We start from the raw sequence: 16660 nt of genomic DNA on the forward strand, positions 1-16660 counted from the left end.
TAGTAGTGAAAAAATATGAAATGTCATCGCTGTCATTGACCAAAATATTTAGACAGCAAATCGGGTTGACATTGACTTTTAGAACGGAATATTTTTTATTTGCTTTTATTTCTCTGTGGGGCCCTGAAGAATCCTCACAAATTGTCGCTCACAGAGTGTGTGTATTCGCGCCCCATTTCCGCAGAGTTTTCCAGGAAGACGAAAGAAGTCCAGGTGAAAAATTTGAAGCATTGCGTGGAGAGAAAGGTTCACAAGGAAAAAAATCTCTGGAATATGGATGTTGATGAAATTTGCAATGACAGCAGTAGATCATCTCCGGAGCCCCGGGGGGCACAGGATGACATCGATCAGACGCTTTTGCAGTCCTTCAGCTGTCTGGGTACAACAGACCACGAGGAGCTCATTAGTCAACTGCAACAGATAATTGGGCAACAAATAAGCTACACAACGGCAAAGTTTTTCCTCGACATGAATAACTGGTAAGGGATCCCAATCACACAAAGAAAAAGATGCGTCAGGGCTGGGAGAAGGTAGCCCTCTTAACTTTTCAATATATGTACTAATTGAGATTCTTCTTTGTTAACAACTTTGCAGGAACCTCCATGCCGCCGTTGGTTGCTACTTTGACTACTACACAGGTCTAAAGACATTTTCCATGAAAGTTTTGGTTAATGTAACAGATTTGATAAAAATACGACCCAATACGAATTATGTACAAACTTGGTTGGTTCTCAATGATGGCGATGAGACCTGGCCCGAGGGGTGCTACCTCCATCTCGTCTCACCTGCTGAGAAGACAAGAGTACCTGTAAAGCGACTAAAGCCCGGCGAATCAACGCGAATTGATGTGTGGCTCATGTCGCCCGTGCAGTTGGGTGTGCATCAGAATAAATGGCGAATGAGTACGCCGTGCGGGATGTTCTACGGCGATACCCTGTGGGCCATGCTGGAAGTTGATGAGAATGCCCCAGATGTCCGGGCTGAGGATGCAGCGGCACAAACAAAGGAAATTGAGGAGCGCCTGCAGAATTTATGGTCAAACGAAACGAGACCCACAACAGAGAGTCGAATGGAGCTCGTGCCACATCAATCGAATTACGGACAGTGGCCCAATATTCCTGCCACACAGGCTATTGCACTGCCACCACCACCCCCGGGGCCCTCGGAGGATACGGAAATGTGATTGAGGGGGGCACCACCACCAATGGATGTTCCCGAAACATCAAATTATTAAGCAGTGTGAGAAAGAGAGATAAAATTGTACTTGAAAGCAGCGCTAGGGAGGAAAATCTGTTATTTTTACATCTCTTAATCCATTCTTCTTTTTTTTTTTAATTAATCTTTTGGGATTAAAAAATTCTTTAAAATGAGCATAGATTTTTTATTGGGAATCATACTTCTGCATTCCTTCCCATTGCACGTGTTGCACTCTGTGCAAAAGAAAACTAGGTGATGGCCGATGTTTTGTGGCTTTAATTCAGCAACAATGCACCACCGCACCCACTTATTCCAATTTACTGGGACGTTTCCAGTACATTCGGGCAGAAGGAATGCAAAATGTTGAAGCCACGATGAAGGAGACACACACCGCTGATGCCACAATCCACGAGAAAATTGGAAAACTGATTTTTTTTTCAAGGAAAGAAAAATTTGAATTAATTGCCCCTTTTTGCTGTAAAATTCCAAGACTCACCAAGATTGCATTCTCATGCACAGAGCTCACAATGACCACCACACGATTGGTGAGAAGAGCATCGAGATTGGGCACCCCAAGAGCACTGAGTCGTGTATCCCCAAGGAGGACAGATGTGAAGGGAATGTTAATGCTACGGGGCAGATGGGCTCGACGGAAATCAACGGCATTCCTGAGGTCAAGAACAGCCAAACGATCTGGCTCATTGAGATGAAGATGTACAAGATCATTGGCACTTATACGTGGACACATCTCCCTCTTGAGATCCTCCAGCTCAATATCTTGCACATCAAATTGCCCCGGATCCTTCTCATGCAGCACATACTTCCTGTAGGCGAGACTTTTCGGTGTGGACATGTAGAGTTTCTGTGAATCAATCACACACGTCTCCATGACAATGTCCGGAAGGTCAGAAAAGAGGAGGATGCACTCATTGAATCCGGACGCAAGGAGGGTACTTTTGAGTTGCTTCAGGACGGAAATCCCAATAAAAAGGGGATAGGAATGATCGCCCAGCATGAGTTTATCCCACAAATGGATAATCTTGTGAAGTGGGAAAACATGTGAGAACATTGTGAGGAACCACGGAATTGCAAAGAGTTCGGGGATGAAGCTAATTGTGGCGAGATGTTTAGCCAGGACTGGTTCGTGAAATATCGTCAGTTGAGAGAATTTGCTGAGGTACTCCTTGATAATGGCTGAGTTGTCCTTGAGGAAGAACCAATGAAGGTATTTGGGGATGAATCGATAGAGGCTGAGGAAGGCTCGTTCTTCATTGTTAAAATTGAGATAGAGAAAGGGTGCTGTGAGGGAATCCAAGCCCTGCCAGTAGACGTACTGTGTGTGAGATGTGACCCAAGCCTTGAGGAGTCTCTTTAATTTTTTATGCCCAACTGGTGAGGAAAGAAGTTCATCGTACTGATGACATCGAGGAATATCCACCTCAATTTGTCGATCAGTGGATGTTGGAGTGGCTTTATCAACTTTCTCATAGGACTCCGTGTTGTCCAGCACGCCGAGGATGCAAGCCCACACTTGCCCACGAAGGAATGGCGGAATATCCTTCTGAGCTTCAGCCACAATGAGATCACGTGTAAAGGGATACCCTTGGAGGAGTCGCCTAAACAAAACAACTCGATGAAATTGGTACTCAATGTCTTTCTCCCTTATAACCAGTGGCAAATACTCCTCCTTCTTATTCTTCTTCTGGTAGAAGGAGAGATGAGATGTATTTGTGTGGATTAATGGGTAGTAGGCGAGTTTATTGATCTTGGACAATCGCTCAGTGAGATTCACAAGGCTCAGGTGGACAATGCGATTGTCAAAGAGATGACTTTGACTTCGTGGAGAGCCACAAACCCTCCCATTGAGCAATATTACGCTCGGCATGACAAGAATAGGTGCTTCCGTGCGAATCAGGCCTTCTTTCTTCAGCTCCGCCTGAACATCTCCACCAGCCAATTGCCACAGATAGTAGATTTGCTTCAGTGGGCATCTCAGGAGCAAATTACTGGGCTTCTCTTGCGCCTTCAGCGCGGGGATATTCTCAAAAATTTCATGCTGGAGAATCTCCCCAGGCAATGGACGCTCCTTCACCGATATTGCCAGGCAGGATTCCAATAAATTCCTCAGGGGTTCCTGCAACTCCTGGTACTTTTCATAGAATTTATGCTCTCGGGCAATTTTCTCAAGAACATTCTTCGTATTGCAGAGACTAAGGATTTTCCGGATAATCTGAGCTATTTTTAAATTACTCCACAGCGTCACGTGAAACACCAGCTCAACAATAATGATTCCCAAGCTCCACACATCGCTCTTTATATTATTTTTACTCCCCAGAAGCCTTTCTGGGGACATGTACCGAACATTCCCAATGGGAAAGGAGACATAACTTCCGCTATTTGTGATGTAAAATAACCCAAAGTTGAAGAGTTTGAGACGATTTTCGGAGTCAAGGAGAATATTCTCCGGTTCGAGATTGTGATGAACAAATCCCTGCTTGTGAATATGATCCAATCCAGCGACAATTTGTTGAAAAATCTGCTGTGTCGCGTCAAGGGATGGAGGGAGCCTCGCACTTAGGGGCTCTCCCACGTATTCCGAGACAATTATTGTTCTTTCTGCAAGAAAATTAAAAACCTGGATGGTGTGAAAGAATCTCCTGAGAGGACATGAGTAGACCTACCATGTTTCCCGCGAATTATATCGATGAATTCACAGAGATTGGGATGATTGATACTCTTCAAGAATTGGGCCAGACCAAAAATTGAAATGGAATTTGGTGTCAGGGGCAATCCATTAGTTCCGCAGGTATCAGCTGAGTGGCAGCGCGCAAAGAAGGTGTAGGCGGCCAAGTTTGATGTGCAATTGGACACACATGGTGACATTTTATTAATTTTCTCACAATTTTCACAAAATCTCCTCCCCCAAAATTGCAAAACCAAAACACAAACGTTCTATTAGTGTGTCCCAAATGGAGGAAAAAATTGCAAATGCCGGTCAATTTGGGTCCATTTCTCAATGGGAAAAAAAATAATTTATTCAAATTCAACCGTTACATCTTCATCGGAATCCTCATAACTTTTCTTAGCGGATGATTTCTCCTGGTCATTTGCACTGAAGATACTCTTCTTGCTCCTCTTGGGCCCCTTCATATCAACAAAATGATCAGCCGTCCGCTTCCGTAGCTGCGTGACATCCTCATCAGCAGCTGCCCACTCCAGAACTAATCTTCTCCCGTACAAATGTGTGCTCTGGCTGAGATTTTTGAAGGCATTCTTTGCATCACTCTTACTGAAAAAGTCCACAAAGCCAAATCCTCGGTGTGTCTTTTCTCCCGGAGTAACCTTCAGGGGCAGCCGTACTGACCGAAGTTCCCCGAAAGCTTTGAAAATCTCCCGGACTTCCTTCTCCTTTGCCTGGAAGGGGATATTTCTAACGAGGATTTTACTTCCTGTCTGCTTCTTGGTGTCCTGCCGCTTGTTCTCATTTCTCGATTGTACTGATTGTACCTGAGATTTGAGGACACGATCACTCTTCTTCAGTTCAACCTTATTCCCATCAATTTGAGTGAATTGCATGGTTTTCAGGGCAGTTTCTGCTGATGCTTTCCTCTTAAACTGAATAAATCCATATCCAAGGGAAACCTTTGCTTGAGGATTTTCCGGATCCTTCTTCATAGCCACCTGGACCATGTGAATGGGATTCAATCGAGCAAAATGCTTCCTGATACTTTCTTCTCTTGTGCTGAAGTTTAAATTCCTCAGGAATATCGTAGTGTCTGGTTCTGGATCAATATCCTCCTCAGCTTCACTCTCTTCCTCTTCTGCAGCTTCCTTAGTTTCCTCTTCTTCATCTTTTACCTTCTGTGGGCTCTCCTTTTGACTCTCTTTTCCACCTTTTTCCACCTCTTTCTTCACTTCTCCTCGGGATTTCTCATTTCCGGTCAAAAATATATTCTCCGGAGCCCATTCAAGGTACAGAGGAGCATCTTTAAATTTGGAATATGCGAGTTTTGTGAAGGCTTTCTTTGCTTCTGATGGTTCCACAAATTCAATAAGAGCTGTAACTCCACTCGGGGGCAGGATAATTCGCCCGAGAATGCCAAACTTGCTAAAGATCTCATGGAGTTCCTTCGTATCCGTATGAGCTGGGAGATTTTTTGCCAGGATAACGGTTTTTGAGCGAATCTTCTTGCCCTTTGACTCCTCGAAAGCCTTCAATTGTACCCCATTGTCCTCCAGGAACTTCCGAAGCTCACTGACAATTTGTGTCTCTCCAAGGGCAAGACGTACAGCAGCACTGGTGCCCCCGGCTTCGGAATCGAGAATGTGTTCCTTTGTCGTGTCGTAATTTCTGGCCAGGATGTCGGCGACTGCATTAGCACCCAGGAAGAGAGTATTCCAGTTGTGCGATTGACCAGCTGTTTTCTTCAATTCTCGCTCCTTCTTCATCTTGTACGATCCCGCATTTGTGTCATCGGTTTCCTCGGATTTTTCCTTGTCAGCCTTTGCAGGCAGCAAGTGCAGCATCCTCCCATGGAATGTGTGTCCATCGAGTTCATTAAAAGCCAGAATTGCATGTTCCGGAAACATAAAGGCAACAGTGCCGAATCCTTTGATTTTCCGTGTATTTGCATCCACAGGGAGATTTACTTCCGCTACTGGTCCGTACTTTTCAAACAACTTCTGAATATCTTCCTCAGTGACGGAATACGTGAGATTGCGGAAGTAGATCTTGCCAGATTCCGATATAGCTTCCTCACTTGCAATACTATCCCTCTGCTTTTGCCATTTGGGATTCACACCACTTCCGGTGTTTCCTTCATCTGCCATTCCCAATTTTCGCTTGAGGGTTATTTTATTTTGCTCCGTAAAATCAACAACGCTGATTTGCCGCTCTCCCAGGAAGCTTTTGTGCTTCAGGAGGGCCTTTGTGGAGTCTTTTTTGTCCTTAAAGCCAACATAACAATACCCGTGTCCATTTACGGGAAGTCTCAAGGATTTCAGCTTCAATGGCTTGAAGAATTTAATAATGTCCTTCCTCTTGACGTTGTAGGGAAGATTGAAGACCTTCAGTGTGAAGAAATTCACGTCTTTCTCCTTTGTGGACTTGTTCTTGGTGGGGATTTTTTCAGGACTCTGCTGACTCTGATCCTCCGTATCCTTCTTCTGCATCAAACTCTTCATGTACTCCAGATCACTTATATCCTTATCAGCTATCTTTGTTCCATTCTCCTGCAGTTGTTCTGCTTCTTCCTCAGATGCCTCACTCCTGGCATCCTCTTCATTCTCAGATTCCTTTCTCTCTTCCTTATGGAGAGCTTGTTGTTCCCCATTCGCAATACTCGTATCATTATCCCAGACTGTTTTATTCCCAACAGAGTGAACTTTGAGGAATTCCTGGAATTCAGGATCATCTCTGTGCTCTCCAACAATTTCCTCTTCTTTCTCCTTATTTGCTTTTTTCTTTTTCTTCCTCTTTTCATGCGAATCATCTTCCTCTTGAACCTTAACATTGTGCTTTGCTGACTTCGTAATCCCTCCGAGAGCAGCGCAGATTTCCACGGTGACCTTCGATGTATCCACAAAGGATCCATTGAAATACGAAAGAGCCTTCTGAGCCTCCTCATCGGTCTCATAGCCCACAAAGCAGAATCGCCGGAAGATGCCTTCTTTTGTGTACTTTAGCTGAACATCAGTTATTCTTCCCTTCTGCCCAAATAACTCACGGATACGCTGATCAGTGATCTGATTAAATGGAAAACATTTTATTATTATGCACAGAGGATGCAGGGAGAATGTGTTTCAATTATACCTTTTTTGGGAGATTTTTAACGATTAATCGAGACATTTTTTAGGAATAAAAAAAACTAAAGAATTTTTGGAGAAAAAATAACAAACGCACGTGTGAGGCGGCTAACTTCAGTGTGGTACCCTCTGCCTGCAGTGAAGTTAACAACACACACCGCACACACTGACTTTATGCAGTGAAGTTGTTTGCATTTGCATAGAGAAAATGGCGAAGCGTTTTTTGATAAAATAAATCCGTGATTAATTTTGTGGCCGATAAATGTACATAAACGGGGAAAAGTGGTGGAAAAGCGTGATCTAACGTGTGCATAGGTGTGCGGCGAAGGTGCCGCAAGGTAAACTGTGCGTGCAGATGAATGGGTTTTGTGGGAAATGTTGTGGCTAGGCCAGGGGAAGAAAATCAATTATCACAGAAACTTTGATTGGAAATTATCATTGCTGCTAAGGTGAGAAAAATCATTTCTGTGTGCTCTGTGAGGCGGAGAGATAATGAAAAACCGACCCATTCTCATCAGCACGCACCACCGTGAGTCCGTGAGGTGAAATATTGTGCAAGAATTGTGCCAATTTCGCTCGCAGAAGCGGCCAAGATTATTTTTGTGTAAATAATAATTTCCCCGCACAAAAAAAAAGCGAGAGACCCTCCGGAGAGCCATCCCCCCATTTGGAAATTCTCTCTCCCCAATTTGGCGGAGGGATTTTAATTGATGAGACAATTCCAAATGGTAGCAATGTCGTCAAATGGAGATGCAAATCATCATTTGCCGGAGTTTTTCGTACGTATATTCTCTTCTTGTCCACCTTTTCGTTGTTACGAAGATTTTTGTGTTAAAGCGACATTTGCCGCCATTCCTCTTTTCCTCTTCTGCTGCTTCTATTCCTGTTTTTTTTTCTTTCATTCTTTCCCCCTCTCTTTCCTTCGCGCTAGCTTCTCTCTCTCTCTAAATAATGGAAATTTGATAACGCCCCCGAATTGGATGCAACGCTCAAACAAAATTCGTTGTTGTCGCGAGAGCATTGTTAATTTTTTTTTATTTATTAGTCTAGGGGGCCTATACCTACTTCTTTTGTGGGGGCGCTATGCAAAACTAATTGTTTCATCTCTCAGCGAATTCTTAGAAAATGCTTAGGCTACTTAGAATTTCACAATGCAACTTAGAATGGTGGATAATTTATTAATATGGTGCTTTTTTTACTGCGAAAAAGATAAATATTTATTTGAATCCTAGCCTCCTCTTAGTTCTTTTTGCCAAGATTTAATTAAATTTTAAGTATAGGGCCTATATTTTTAGGTCAGGCGTAAACCGGCTAAGCCTACTTTTTTGGCAAGACCTAGATTACTTTCCGATCAGTAATTAGATAAACTTTAGGATCAGCTAAATCTAGGACCCTAAGGACCACTAAGGTTAAGAAAAATCATAATTTGCTTTTAAGTTAAACTCGCGATTACCAAGTTGGGTAAGCCCCTGAACTAGAAGAATGGAAAGTACCGAAAGAACAAAAGGGGGTGATGCATGCGTGAATCACTTCTTTTTAGTTGCTCATTCACAATTCATTCGTATATATGCCTTTTGTCGCATCTTTTTAATGGTTACATCTCTTTTGTTAAAGTTTAGTGCGAAAATTGCCGTTTCAATACGAAAAATAAAACAATAAAATATCCTTAATAACAATCAGATCTTCATCTGTTTTTTTTATGGGATTAATAAGGATTTTTAAGGAATTTAGTATTAATGTTTGATCATAGCTCAGAGTTAGGTTGTTGTTGCAATTTTAGCATCTCTACACATCGTACAATATAAGAAGATTTTAGGCATTTAAATGACAGTTTTGATAATAAAATTTTTTAAAGAAAGTAAACAAGATAGAAGTTGCAAAAAATCTGTAAAGGCGGGAATTGAACCTGCTATCCTGGGTATCAGTAATTCGGCAATGTTCAAGATAGAACGTTAATCAATTGACCTATCAGACTCCATAATTTAATTTTTATTATTCATTTTTCATTCAATTCAAAAATTTAAAAAGAAAACAAAGCTTTTGAAGAAATTATGAGAAAATTTAATGAAAATTCTTCACAATTTTTTGCAGGAAAAAAAAGTGCGAAAGTTTTTTTAATGATATTTATCCATTTACATTCATGATTAAAAATAAATTCCTAAACGCTTGAGAATTCTTTTTGTTTTGCTTTCCACAATTCCCTGTTTCTTTTTTATTTAATTCTTTTTCTTGTCTTAATAATGAACTGCTATTGAACAAACTTCCTTATGCTTCCCTTAAATCCTTGACTAATCAATTTTCTAGGGATTGAACGATTAAGCAAACATCTTTGGCCAAAAATAATTTAACCCATTTTTTGATTAGTTTTTTTTTTTATTTTCTTTAATTTATGATTTTTTTTCGAAAGAGTTTTTTTTTAAATAACCCTTCTTTTGGAAAATTTCATTTGGTTTCTTTCAATATTGCTTTTAACCATTTTTTGGTTGTTTTTTTTATCCTTTATTTATACTCAGTTATATATCTTATCATATTTTATTTGTATTGATTTTTTTTTGTTTCTCTCCCCTCATATGGGTTTATGTGCCAAAATATATATGGCAAATGCCAGACGTACAATGATTATTGATTACAGTGAATTTCATATCAGCAGCTGCGATGGACTTCCGGGCTCCGGATGGATCTATACTGAAGATATCTAGTGGATTTCCTGAACCTGACATTGGTAAAGCTTTAGGTGTTGAGATGTATAAGGTAGGAGCTCTTTTTGTCTCATTTTCTTTACATTTTTCCCTTTAATTTATTCTTCATTTTGTTTTTTAATTGATTGTTTTGTATTCCCTCCTTGCGGTTTGGTGGAAAATGGCTCTTTAAAAAAAAAACAAAAAATTCAGGTAAATATTGAGGATCTCAGTCAATTTCTATCATATCATGAAGTGTTCGGGAAGTTACCCAATGAAGCCGCACCAACGGCTTCGGGTATTAATATCGCCACCACGGCTGGAACACTGAATATTGTTAGTAGTAGTAACAATGCAATGCAACCGCCGCCACATCCACCTGTGGCTAATATCCCAGGGGAACCGGCACCGCCGTCTGTGAGTTCGGCTCCGCCGTCCATTGTGACGTCTGTGCCGCCCGTAGATACAAAGATGGAGCCACCAAGTGGTCTCAATTCTGACCCATCAATGCCACCCAATTCGGGTGAGAGTCCCGTGATTGTTCCGCTGTCGCATTCCTGTGACATCTGTGGGAAGATGTTCCCCTTTCGTTACCAATTAATTGTGCACAGGCGGTATCACAATGAACGCAAGCCATTCACGTGCCAGGTGTGCGGGCAGGGATTCACAAATACGGCGGACCTTTCGCGTCACGGGAAATCACACATTGGTGGCCCAATGTTCATGTGCACCGTGTGCTTTCACGTGTTCGCAAATGATAGTAGTCTCGAGCGTCATATGAAGCGCCATTCGACCGATAAGCCATTCGCATGTACAATATGTCAAAAGACATTTGCAAGGAAAGAGCATTTGGATAATCACATACGGAGTCATACGGGGGAGACACCCTTTAGATGTCAGTATTGTGCAAAGAATTTCACAAGGAAGGAGCATATGGTGAATCACGAGAGGAAACATACAGGGGAAACGCCACATCGTTGTGATATATGCAAGAAATCTTTTACACGGAAGGAGCACTACGTGAATCACTACATGTGGCATACGGGTGAGACGCCGCATCAGTGCCAGGTGTGCGGGAAGAAGTACACAAGAAAGGAGCACTTGGCAAATCATATGAGATCACATACGAATGAGACGCCATTTAGGTGCGAAATATGCGGAAAGTCCTTCACGCGAAAGGAACACTTTACTAATCACATTATGTGGCATACGGGTGAGACACCTCATCGATGTGATTTTTGCTCTAAAACTTTTACACGCAAGGAGCACCTATTGAATCATGTGCGTCAACATACAGGTGAATCCCCACATAGATGCACCTACTGCATGAAGTCATTCACGAGGAAGGAGCATCTTGTTAATCACATCAGGCAGCATACGGGGGAGACGCCCTTCAAGTGCACCTACTGCACAAAGGCCTTTACGAGAAAGGATCACTTGGGTGAGTTGAGTTGATGATCTTTTAAATTCACTTTTTTTGTTCTTTGTTTTGTTTTTGTTAATCTCATGGGTGTAGCTAAAATGAATTAAGAATAAATCTTATAGGTAGAGCTTGAGGTTCTAGCTAGCACATGAACTGGTTTTTGTTTTCGAATAAACAGCCTTTTCTTAATTTTTTGTGCAATTTTTGACGTTTGAAGTTTATCTTCTAACGATTAACGTTTTCTTTTTAAAGTTTGACATTTTTTGTTAACATTTGATTAATCTTTTGCAATGAAAATATAAACTGCAAAGATAAAAATTAAATATAGCATGGATGGAACAGTATAAAGCGAAAGAACGGTAAGTAAAACTTACGGGCTGTGATTCTTTCTTTGTCAGTGAAATGTGAAATTGACGGAAAATTGGGGATGGGCAAATTTTGAGGAAGGCTTTCTCGCGCACCGAATCACAGCCAACGCGCAGATATTTTGTGAAATGCCTTAATCGTGGGCGTTGGCTGTGATTCGGTACGCGAGAAAGCCTTCCTCAAAATTTGCCCATCCCCAATTTTGCGTCAATTTCACATTTCACTGACAAAGAAAGAATCACAGCCCGTAAGTTTTACTTACCGTTCTTTCGCTTTATACTGTTCCATCCATGCTATATTTAATTTTTATCTTTGCAGTTTATATATATTTATCTTTGCATTTTTATATGTATATATAATGTATATATCTATACATTTATATATATATTTCACTTTACTTTTATATGTGTATATATAAAACGCCCCGCTTCGCGGGGCGTTAGTCATGTAACTCAAGATATGACATGTTAACTTTAAAACACGATATCTCCGGAACGGCTACATAGATTTTCTTCATTTTTGGCATGGTGGTAGATATTATAGCCAACTATAACATATCAAAATATGAAGCAATTCTATAAAGCGGTGCTCGAGATATTCATCGAAAACTCATCGAAAATTTTGTTTTCGATTTTAGCGCCACTTGCGGTCATTTTTTGAACTTGCAATGTTCCGAGCAGTTGTAGGGCTCGTTAATATCTTTCATTTGACCCCGGGTTGATCAAAATCGGTCAAGCCGTTCTCAAGTTATGGCCGATTTTCGATGAAAAATTGTGGCGGCCATATTGGCTAAACGGCTTGGCCGATTTTCAAAAATGAGGTATCGTTGGAAAGTCTTGATGGCCCCTACAACATATCAAAATTTCAGCCCTCTAGCTATAATAGCGGCTGAGATATAGCGAAAACAAAATTTGGGGGTTATTCAAAATGGCGGACGGGGGGGTGGGGGAGTGGATTTGACCTCATAATCGGATTTCTTCCACCCGATATTTAAACTTTGCCGTTGACCGCAAGTCTCTATCTACTACCGTTCTCTCGCAATATACCTTTATACTCCGGCCGGACGGACGGACGGACGGAACAATTTTTGGCGCATACGTTTTTTGGAATGTAGGGACCCTAATTCGTGCTCATCCCGAGTTTGAGCCCGATCTGACGACTTTGCATTTTTGAGTGTACACAGAAGCTGTGCTTCTTTGAAGAAAGAATCACAGCTAAAAAAAGTGATTTTCTAACGTTAAAAGTTTCTTTCCAAAGATATCAATAAAACGATTCTTTCGACTTTTTTTTTATCTTATACAACTAAATCATTAAAAATATTCAAATCAATTACATTTCTAAGCGATTAATTAAGTAAATTAATTAATGGATTTTTGACGGAATTATTGCAGAAATTTCTTTAGGAGTAATTTTCTCCTTCCGGGGGCGTCAATAGGGGATGCGGGTTTAAAAGAGAGAGTACCACTGAGGAAGGCGTGGTGAAACGCCGAAAGCTTTGGGAAAGGTTCTTTTCTTTTAAACCCGCATCCCCTATTGACGCCCCCGGAAGGAGAAAATTACTCCTAAAGAAATTTAAGTAAATTAATTAATTAGGGATTAAGGAAACATGAATTCTTAAAGTAACGTAAATTGTAATCCCGTTTCTCAAGAATTTCTCTCTCTCTCACTCTGTTATTGTATCCGCATTTTTAATTTTTTGGCTTTTTAATGTAAAATCTAATGTGTAGTACCTTATTATTAGATTTATTATTATTATTATTAATTAGTTTCTTTTGAAGTATTTTTAATGGTATCTTTACGAAAATAAAGATCTAATCTTAGTTTTACTAAAAAGTTTGTCTAGCATTTGACGAAAATTTAAAACAGAATTAATTTAATTATCGTTCTGTAAAAAAAAACAAAGAATTCGTTGTTACAGAAAACAGTCAGAAAGATCTTTAAAGAGGTCTGAAAAAGTAATTTTCTTTCAGAAACTCGATTAAAGAAAGATATAAAAATGTCAAAATTTTGAAGGATTTTTTCCCAGAATACCAATTTGTATCAGAATCTACCCAAGAGTTTTTTTTAAGTTTGAAAAGTTTTTCATTTTTGAGGAAAAATTCTAAATGGAAAATGATCATTTCAGTAAATCACGTGAGACAACACACAGGTGAATCTCCTCACAAGTGCACCTATTGCTCCAAGAGTTTCACGAGGAAGGAACACCTGACAAATCATGTGCGTCAGCACACAGGAGAGTCACCACATCGATGCACATTCTGTATGAAGTCTTTCACGAGAAAGGAGCATTTGACCAATCATATTCGGTGAGTTTGCGGACGGGGGAGGATTTTTCAATTTTAATCCAAAAATGTTTTCAATTAATTTGATTTATTTATTATTTAGAATACATACTGGAGACTCTCCACATCGATGTGAATTCTGCCAAAAAACCTTTACAAGGAAAGAACATCTCACGAATCATTTGAGACAACATTCCAGCGAGAATCCTCATTGTTGCAATGTGTGCAATAAACCATTCACCAGGAAGGAACATTTGATTAACCACATTAGGTTTGTTTCTTTTTCTTTAAGGTTTATTTCAAGCTGAGAATTGTTTTGAAAATTCTTCTTTTTCTTTTAGTCGATCCCACACTGGCGAGAGACCCTTTGCATGCAATGAGTGTGGAAAATCATTTCCACTCAAGGGAAATTTACTCTTTCATCAGCGAAGTCACAATAAGGGCGCAGCAGCTGAGCGTCCATTCCGCTGTGATTTATGTCCTAAGGATTTTATATGCAAAGGTAAAATGACAAAATCTGAATGAATTTAGCTTAAAAGTAAAGAATTTATTAAATTCTCTTTTGAATAAATATTTTTTAGTGATGAAAATATAAATTTAAATTCATTTAAAAGAATTATTTTGTATAGAAACAAGATTCTGCACCATTTTTTGTGAATCATTTAGGCTCCAGGAGCGGAGGTGGAAGAATATTTATGTTTTTTTTTTTCTCTAAATTTGATCAGAAATATTAATGTTAAGCTAAATTTCAAATTGTAACGTCTTAATTGCATTACTCGCTCCAATTAAAGGTCATTTGGTATCACATCGGAGATCTCATTCGGACGAGAAGCCATATGTTTGTATTCACTGTGGAAAGTCATTTGTTGAGAAGGGTAATATGTTGAGGCATATTAAGAAGAATCACCCTCAGGCAGCCCCCGTTGTTCTGGAGCCTCAAGTGATCAGTGAGTATTACGGTGCTGTCTGAGAACAATAAAAAATTGCTTCAGAATAAAAATTGATAAAATTTCTTTTTTTTATAGTTTCACATCAAAAGGCCGCCCTTCTGTCACCGCAAATTCCTCCACCGAGGCCTATATCCAGCACAACGGAAACAATGAGTTCACTCCCGGTGACATCAACAATAACTTCCCATATTCTCCAACATACAAACTCCCAGACTGCACTCAGGCTTCTACATAGCAGTGAACCACCACCTCCGCCACCGCCACCAATTCCGGGTCATCCACCGGAGAATTCAGTGTCATCGCTGCAGGTGAATTTACACAATCACAATCCAGTCAATGTTCCACCTCCACCGCATTCACAATTGAAGCCCTAGAATATATATCAATCCCCCCAACTTCGTCCCTCTGTTGTGAGCGGTTTAGAGGAACACCACAAATGCGCGCTCAGAGCAATTTGATAAAGTGAGTAAAACAAAAAAAACACAGAAAGTAAAACAAATTTAAACATGAAACGTATCAAATGAAATAATAATGAAAAAAAAAGATTCGTGTAACCAGAAGATATTGGATACCAATGAAAAAAAAATTAATCGGCAATATCTTGTGATTGATTCACGTGGAAGAAAATCTTTTCTAATAGAATTTTTTTAAAATTTAATTTGAAATTTGTGACACAGTTTAAAAGGAAATATTTTTTAATTGAATTACTTTGGCTGGAAACAATAAATCTTATTAGAAAAAAATATTAAAAAGGAAGGAAAGGTTTATCAAATTCTTTTAATTTTACGGAGGAGTTGGTAAGTTATTTTTACGATTATTTCTTACCAAATATGTTAACGTAATGGTTAAAGGCACACCAGATGAACTTGATTGCAAAGAAAGATTTTTTGTTTACAGATTCTTGTTCTTGATGAGATCTTTATCAATTTTCTAACTTCTTTTTCTTCTCAAAAAATCTTTCATGAGCATTTTTATTAGGTTGAAAAGACAGGTCGTAATTAGTTTTTCTTTGTGTCTCACAATAAATCAAATTTTATCTCATGAAAGAAATTTCAATTCATGACCATTCATTACCAAATTGGCGTATAACTGATAATTGTGATTTTTGTGCGCATTTCCGATATCTCATATCACGATTTTTTGTGCAAATTGTTTTTATCAGATATATTCAGTTTACTTTTTTTTTACAACACCTGGTTAAGAAAAAATATCATTTCAAACTTTCTTTAAAAAATTCTTTTATTCTTTAATTTAAAATTTCTTATATCTTGGAAAAAAATAAGGAATCTGGTAGATCAGTCGGTTAAAACTCCAACTTAAACATTCGCAAATACCGAATGAAGTGAGTTCGATTCCCGACTGGGCTGATATTTTTTTTTCTAACTTCTCAATAATCACAGGATTTTGCCTGAGAAATTATTATTTTATTGTATTTGGTATTTTCATGGTTACACAAACATATATTATGAAGGAAATTGTTGTTGAAAATTAATGAAAAAAAAGTAACTGACGATAAAATAAAATGAAACAAATTAAATGAATAAGACTTAATATCTTATTCTCTCAATGAAAAATGATATATAATGAAAGATATAATGCAAAGAATTTGTATTTAATTTTTTTTGATCTTTAATTTTTCTTTTTGAAAAAAAAAGATTGAAAAATGAAAAGAAAAAAAGATAAGAAGAATAAAGTGAGTTTGAGTTAGGAATTATATAAAAAAAAAAGAAAATAATAGAAGTTGGAGAAGAATTTTATAAAGAACTATCCCCCAGACATATTTTGCAATTTATATTATTTTTTCTCCTCTATTGAATGATTTTTTTATTCTTTATTTTAAAGCTGATATATAGAATTTTATTTAGAATGCAGCTTTGATTATAATATCGGTTTTATATATTATATATATATACATAGATACAATTTATTTTGGTACTAAGAGAGTGTCTCCTCGATTCA

General features: G+C 39.0%; 4 protein-coding genes across 10 annotated transcripts; 2 read left to right on the forward strand and 2 right to left on the reverse strand.

The window, feature by feature from the left end:
* The first annotated feature begins 6 nt into the window (after positions 1-6).
* On the forward strand, positions 7-1371 carry LOC129788890 (protein ILRUN). Its single transcript, XM_055825301.1, has 2 exons — positions 7-479; positions 595-1371. Exons 1-2 carry the CDS (start codon positions 274-276, stop codon positions 1181-1183), a joined length of 795 nt encoding a protein of 264 aa, XP_055681276.1. The 5' UTR covers positions 7-273; the 3' UTR covers positions 1184-1371.
* On the reverse strand, positions 1361-4162 carry LOC129788874 (TBC domain-containing protein kinase-like protein). 2 transcript variants are annotated; one of them, XM_055825275.1, is made up of 3 exons: positions 3879-4162; positions 1694-3813; positions 1361-1622 (listed from the first exon to the last, which is right to left on the reverse strand). In XM_055825275.1, exons 1-3 carry the CDS (start codon positions 4078-4080, stop codon positions 1515-1517), a joined length of 2430 nt encoding a protein of 809 aa, XP_055681250.1. In that variant the 5' UTR covers positions 4081-4162; the 3' UTR covers positions 1361-1514. The 2 variants fall into 2 exon arrangements, with proteins under 2 accessions (XP_055681250.1, XP_055681249.1); XM_055825274.1 differs by having other exon boundaries at positions 1361-3813; positions 3879-4159.
* Positions 4163-4196: 34 nt separating this feature from the next.
* On the reverse strand, positions 4197-7164 carry LOC129788871 (probable RNA-binding protein 19). The gene is made up of 2 exons (XM_055825272.1): positions 7010-7164; positions 4197-6942 (listed from the first exon to the last, which is right to left on the reverse strand). The coding sequence occupies exons 1-2, from the start codon at positions 7043-7045 to the stop codon at positions 4231-4233; spliced, it is 2748 nt and encodes a 915-aa protein (XP_055681247.1). The 5' UTR covers positions 7046-7164; the 3' UTR covers positions 4197-4230.
* A 27-nt stretch (positions 7165-7191) lies between these two features.
* LOC129788875 (zinc finger protein 271-like) lies at positions 7192-16477 on the forward strand. Of its 6 annotated transcripts, none has more exons than XM_055825281.1 (9): positions 7192-7451; positions 7521-7781; positions 9650-9753; positions 9894-11121; positions 13595-13775; positions 13855-14022; positions 14093-14253; positions 14543-14698; positions 14777-16477. In XM_055825281.1, the coding sequence occupies exons 3-9, from the start codon at positions 9658-9660 to the stop codon at positions 15073-15075; spliced, it is 2289 nt and encodes a 762-aa protein (XP_055681256.1). In that variant the 5' UTR covers positions 7192-7451; positions 7521-7781; positions 9650-9657; the 3' UTR covers positions 15076-16477. The 6 variants fall into 6 exon arrangements, with proteins under 6 accessions (XP_055681256.1, XP_055681253.1, XP_055681254.1 ...); XM_055825279.1 differs by having other exon boundaries at positions 7195-7451; positions 9653-9753; XM_055825276.1 differs by having other exon boundaries at positions 7204-7451; positions 9635-9753.
* Positions 16478-16660: the final 183 nt, after the last annotated feature.

This window comes from Lutzomyia longipalpis, chromosome 2 (assembly GCF_024334085.1).
Source record: "Lutzomyia longipalpis isolate SR_M1_2022 chromosome 2, ASM2433408v1".
NCBI classification, from domain to species: domain Eukaryota; kingdom Metazoa; phylum Arthropoda; class Insecta; order Diptera; family Psychodidae; genus Lutzomyia; species Lutzomyia longipalpis.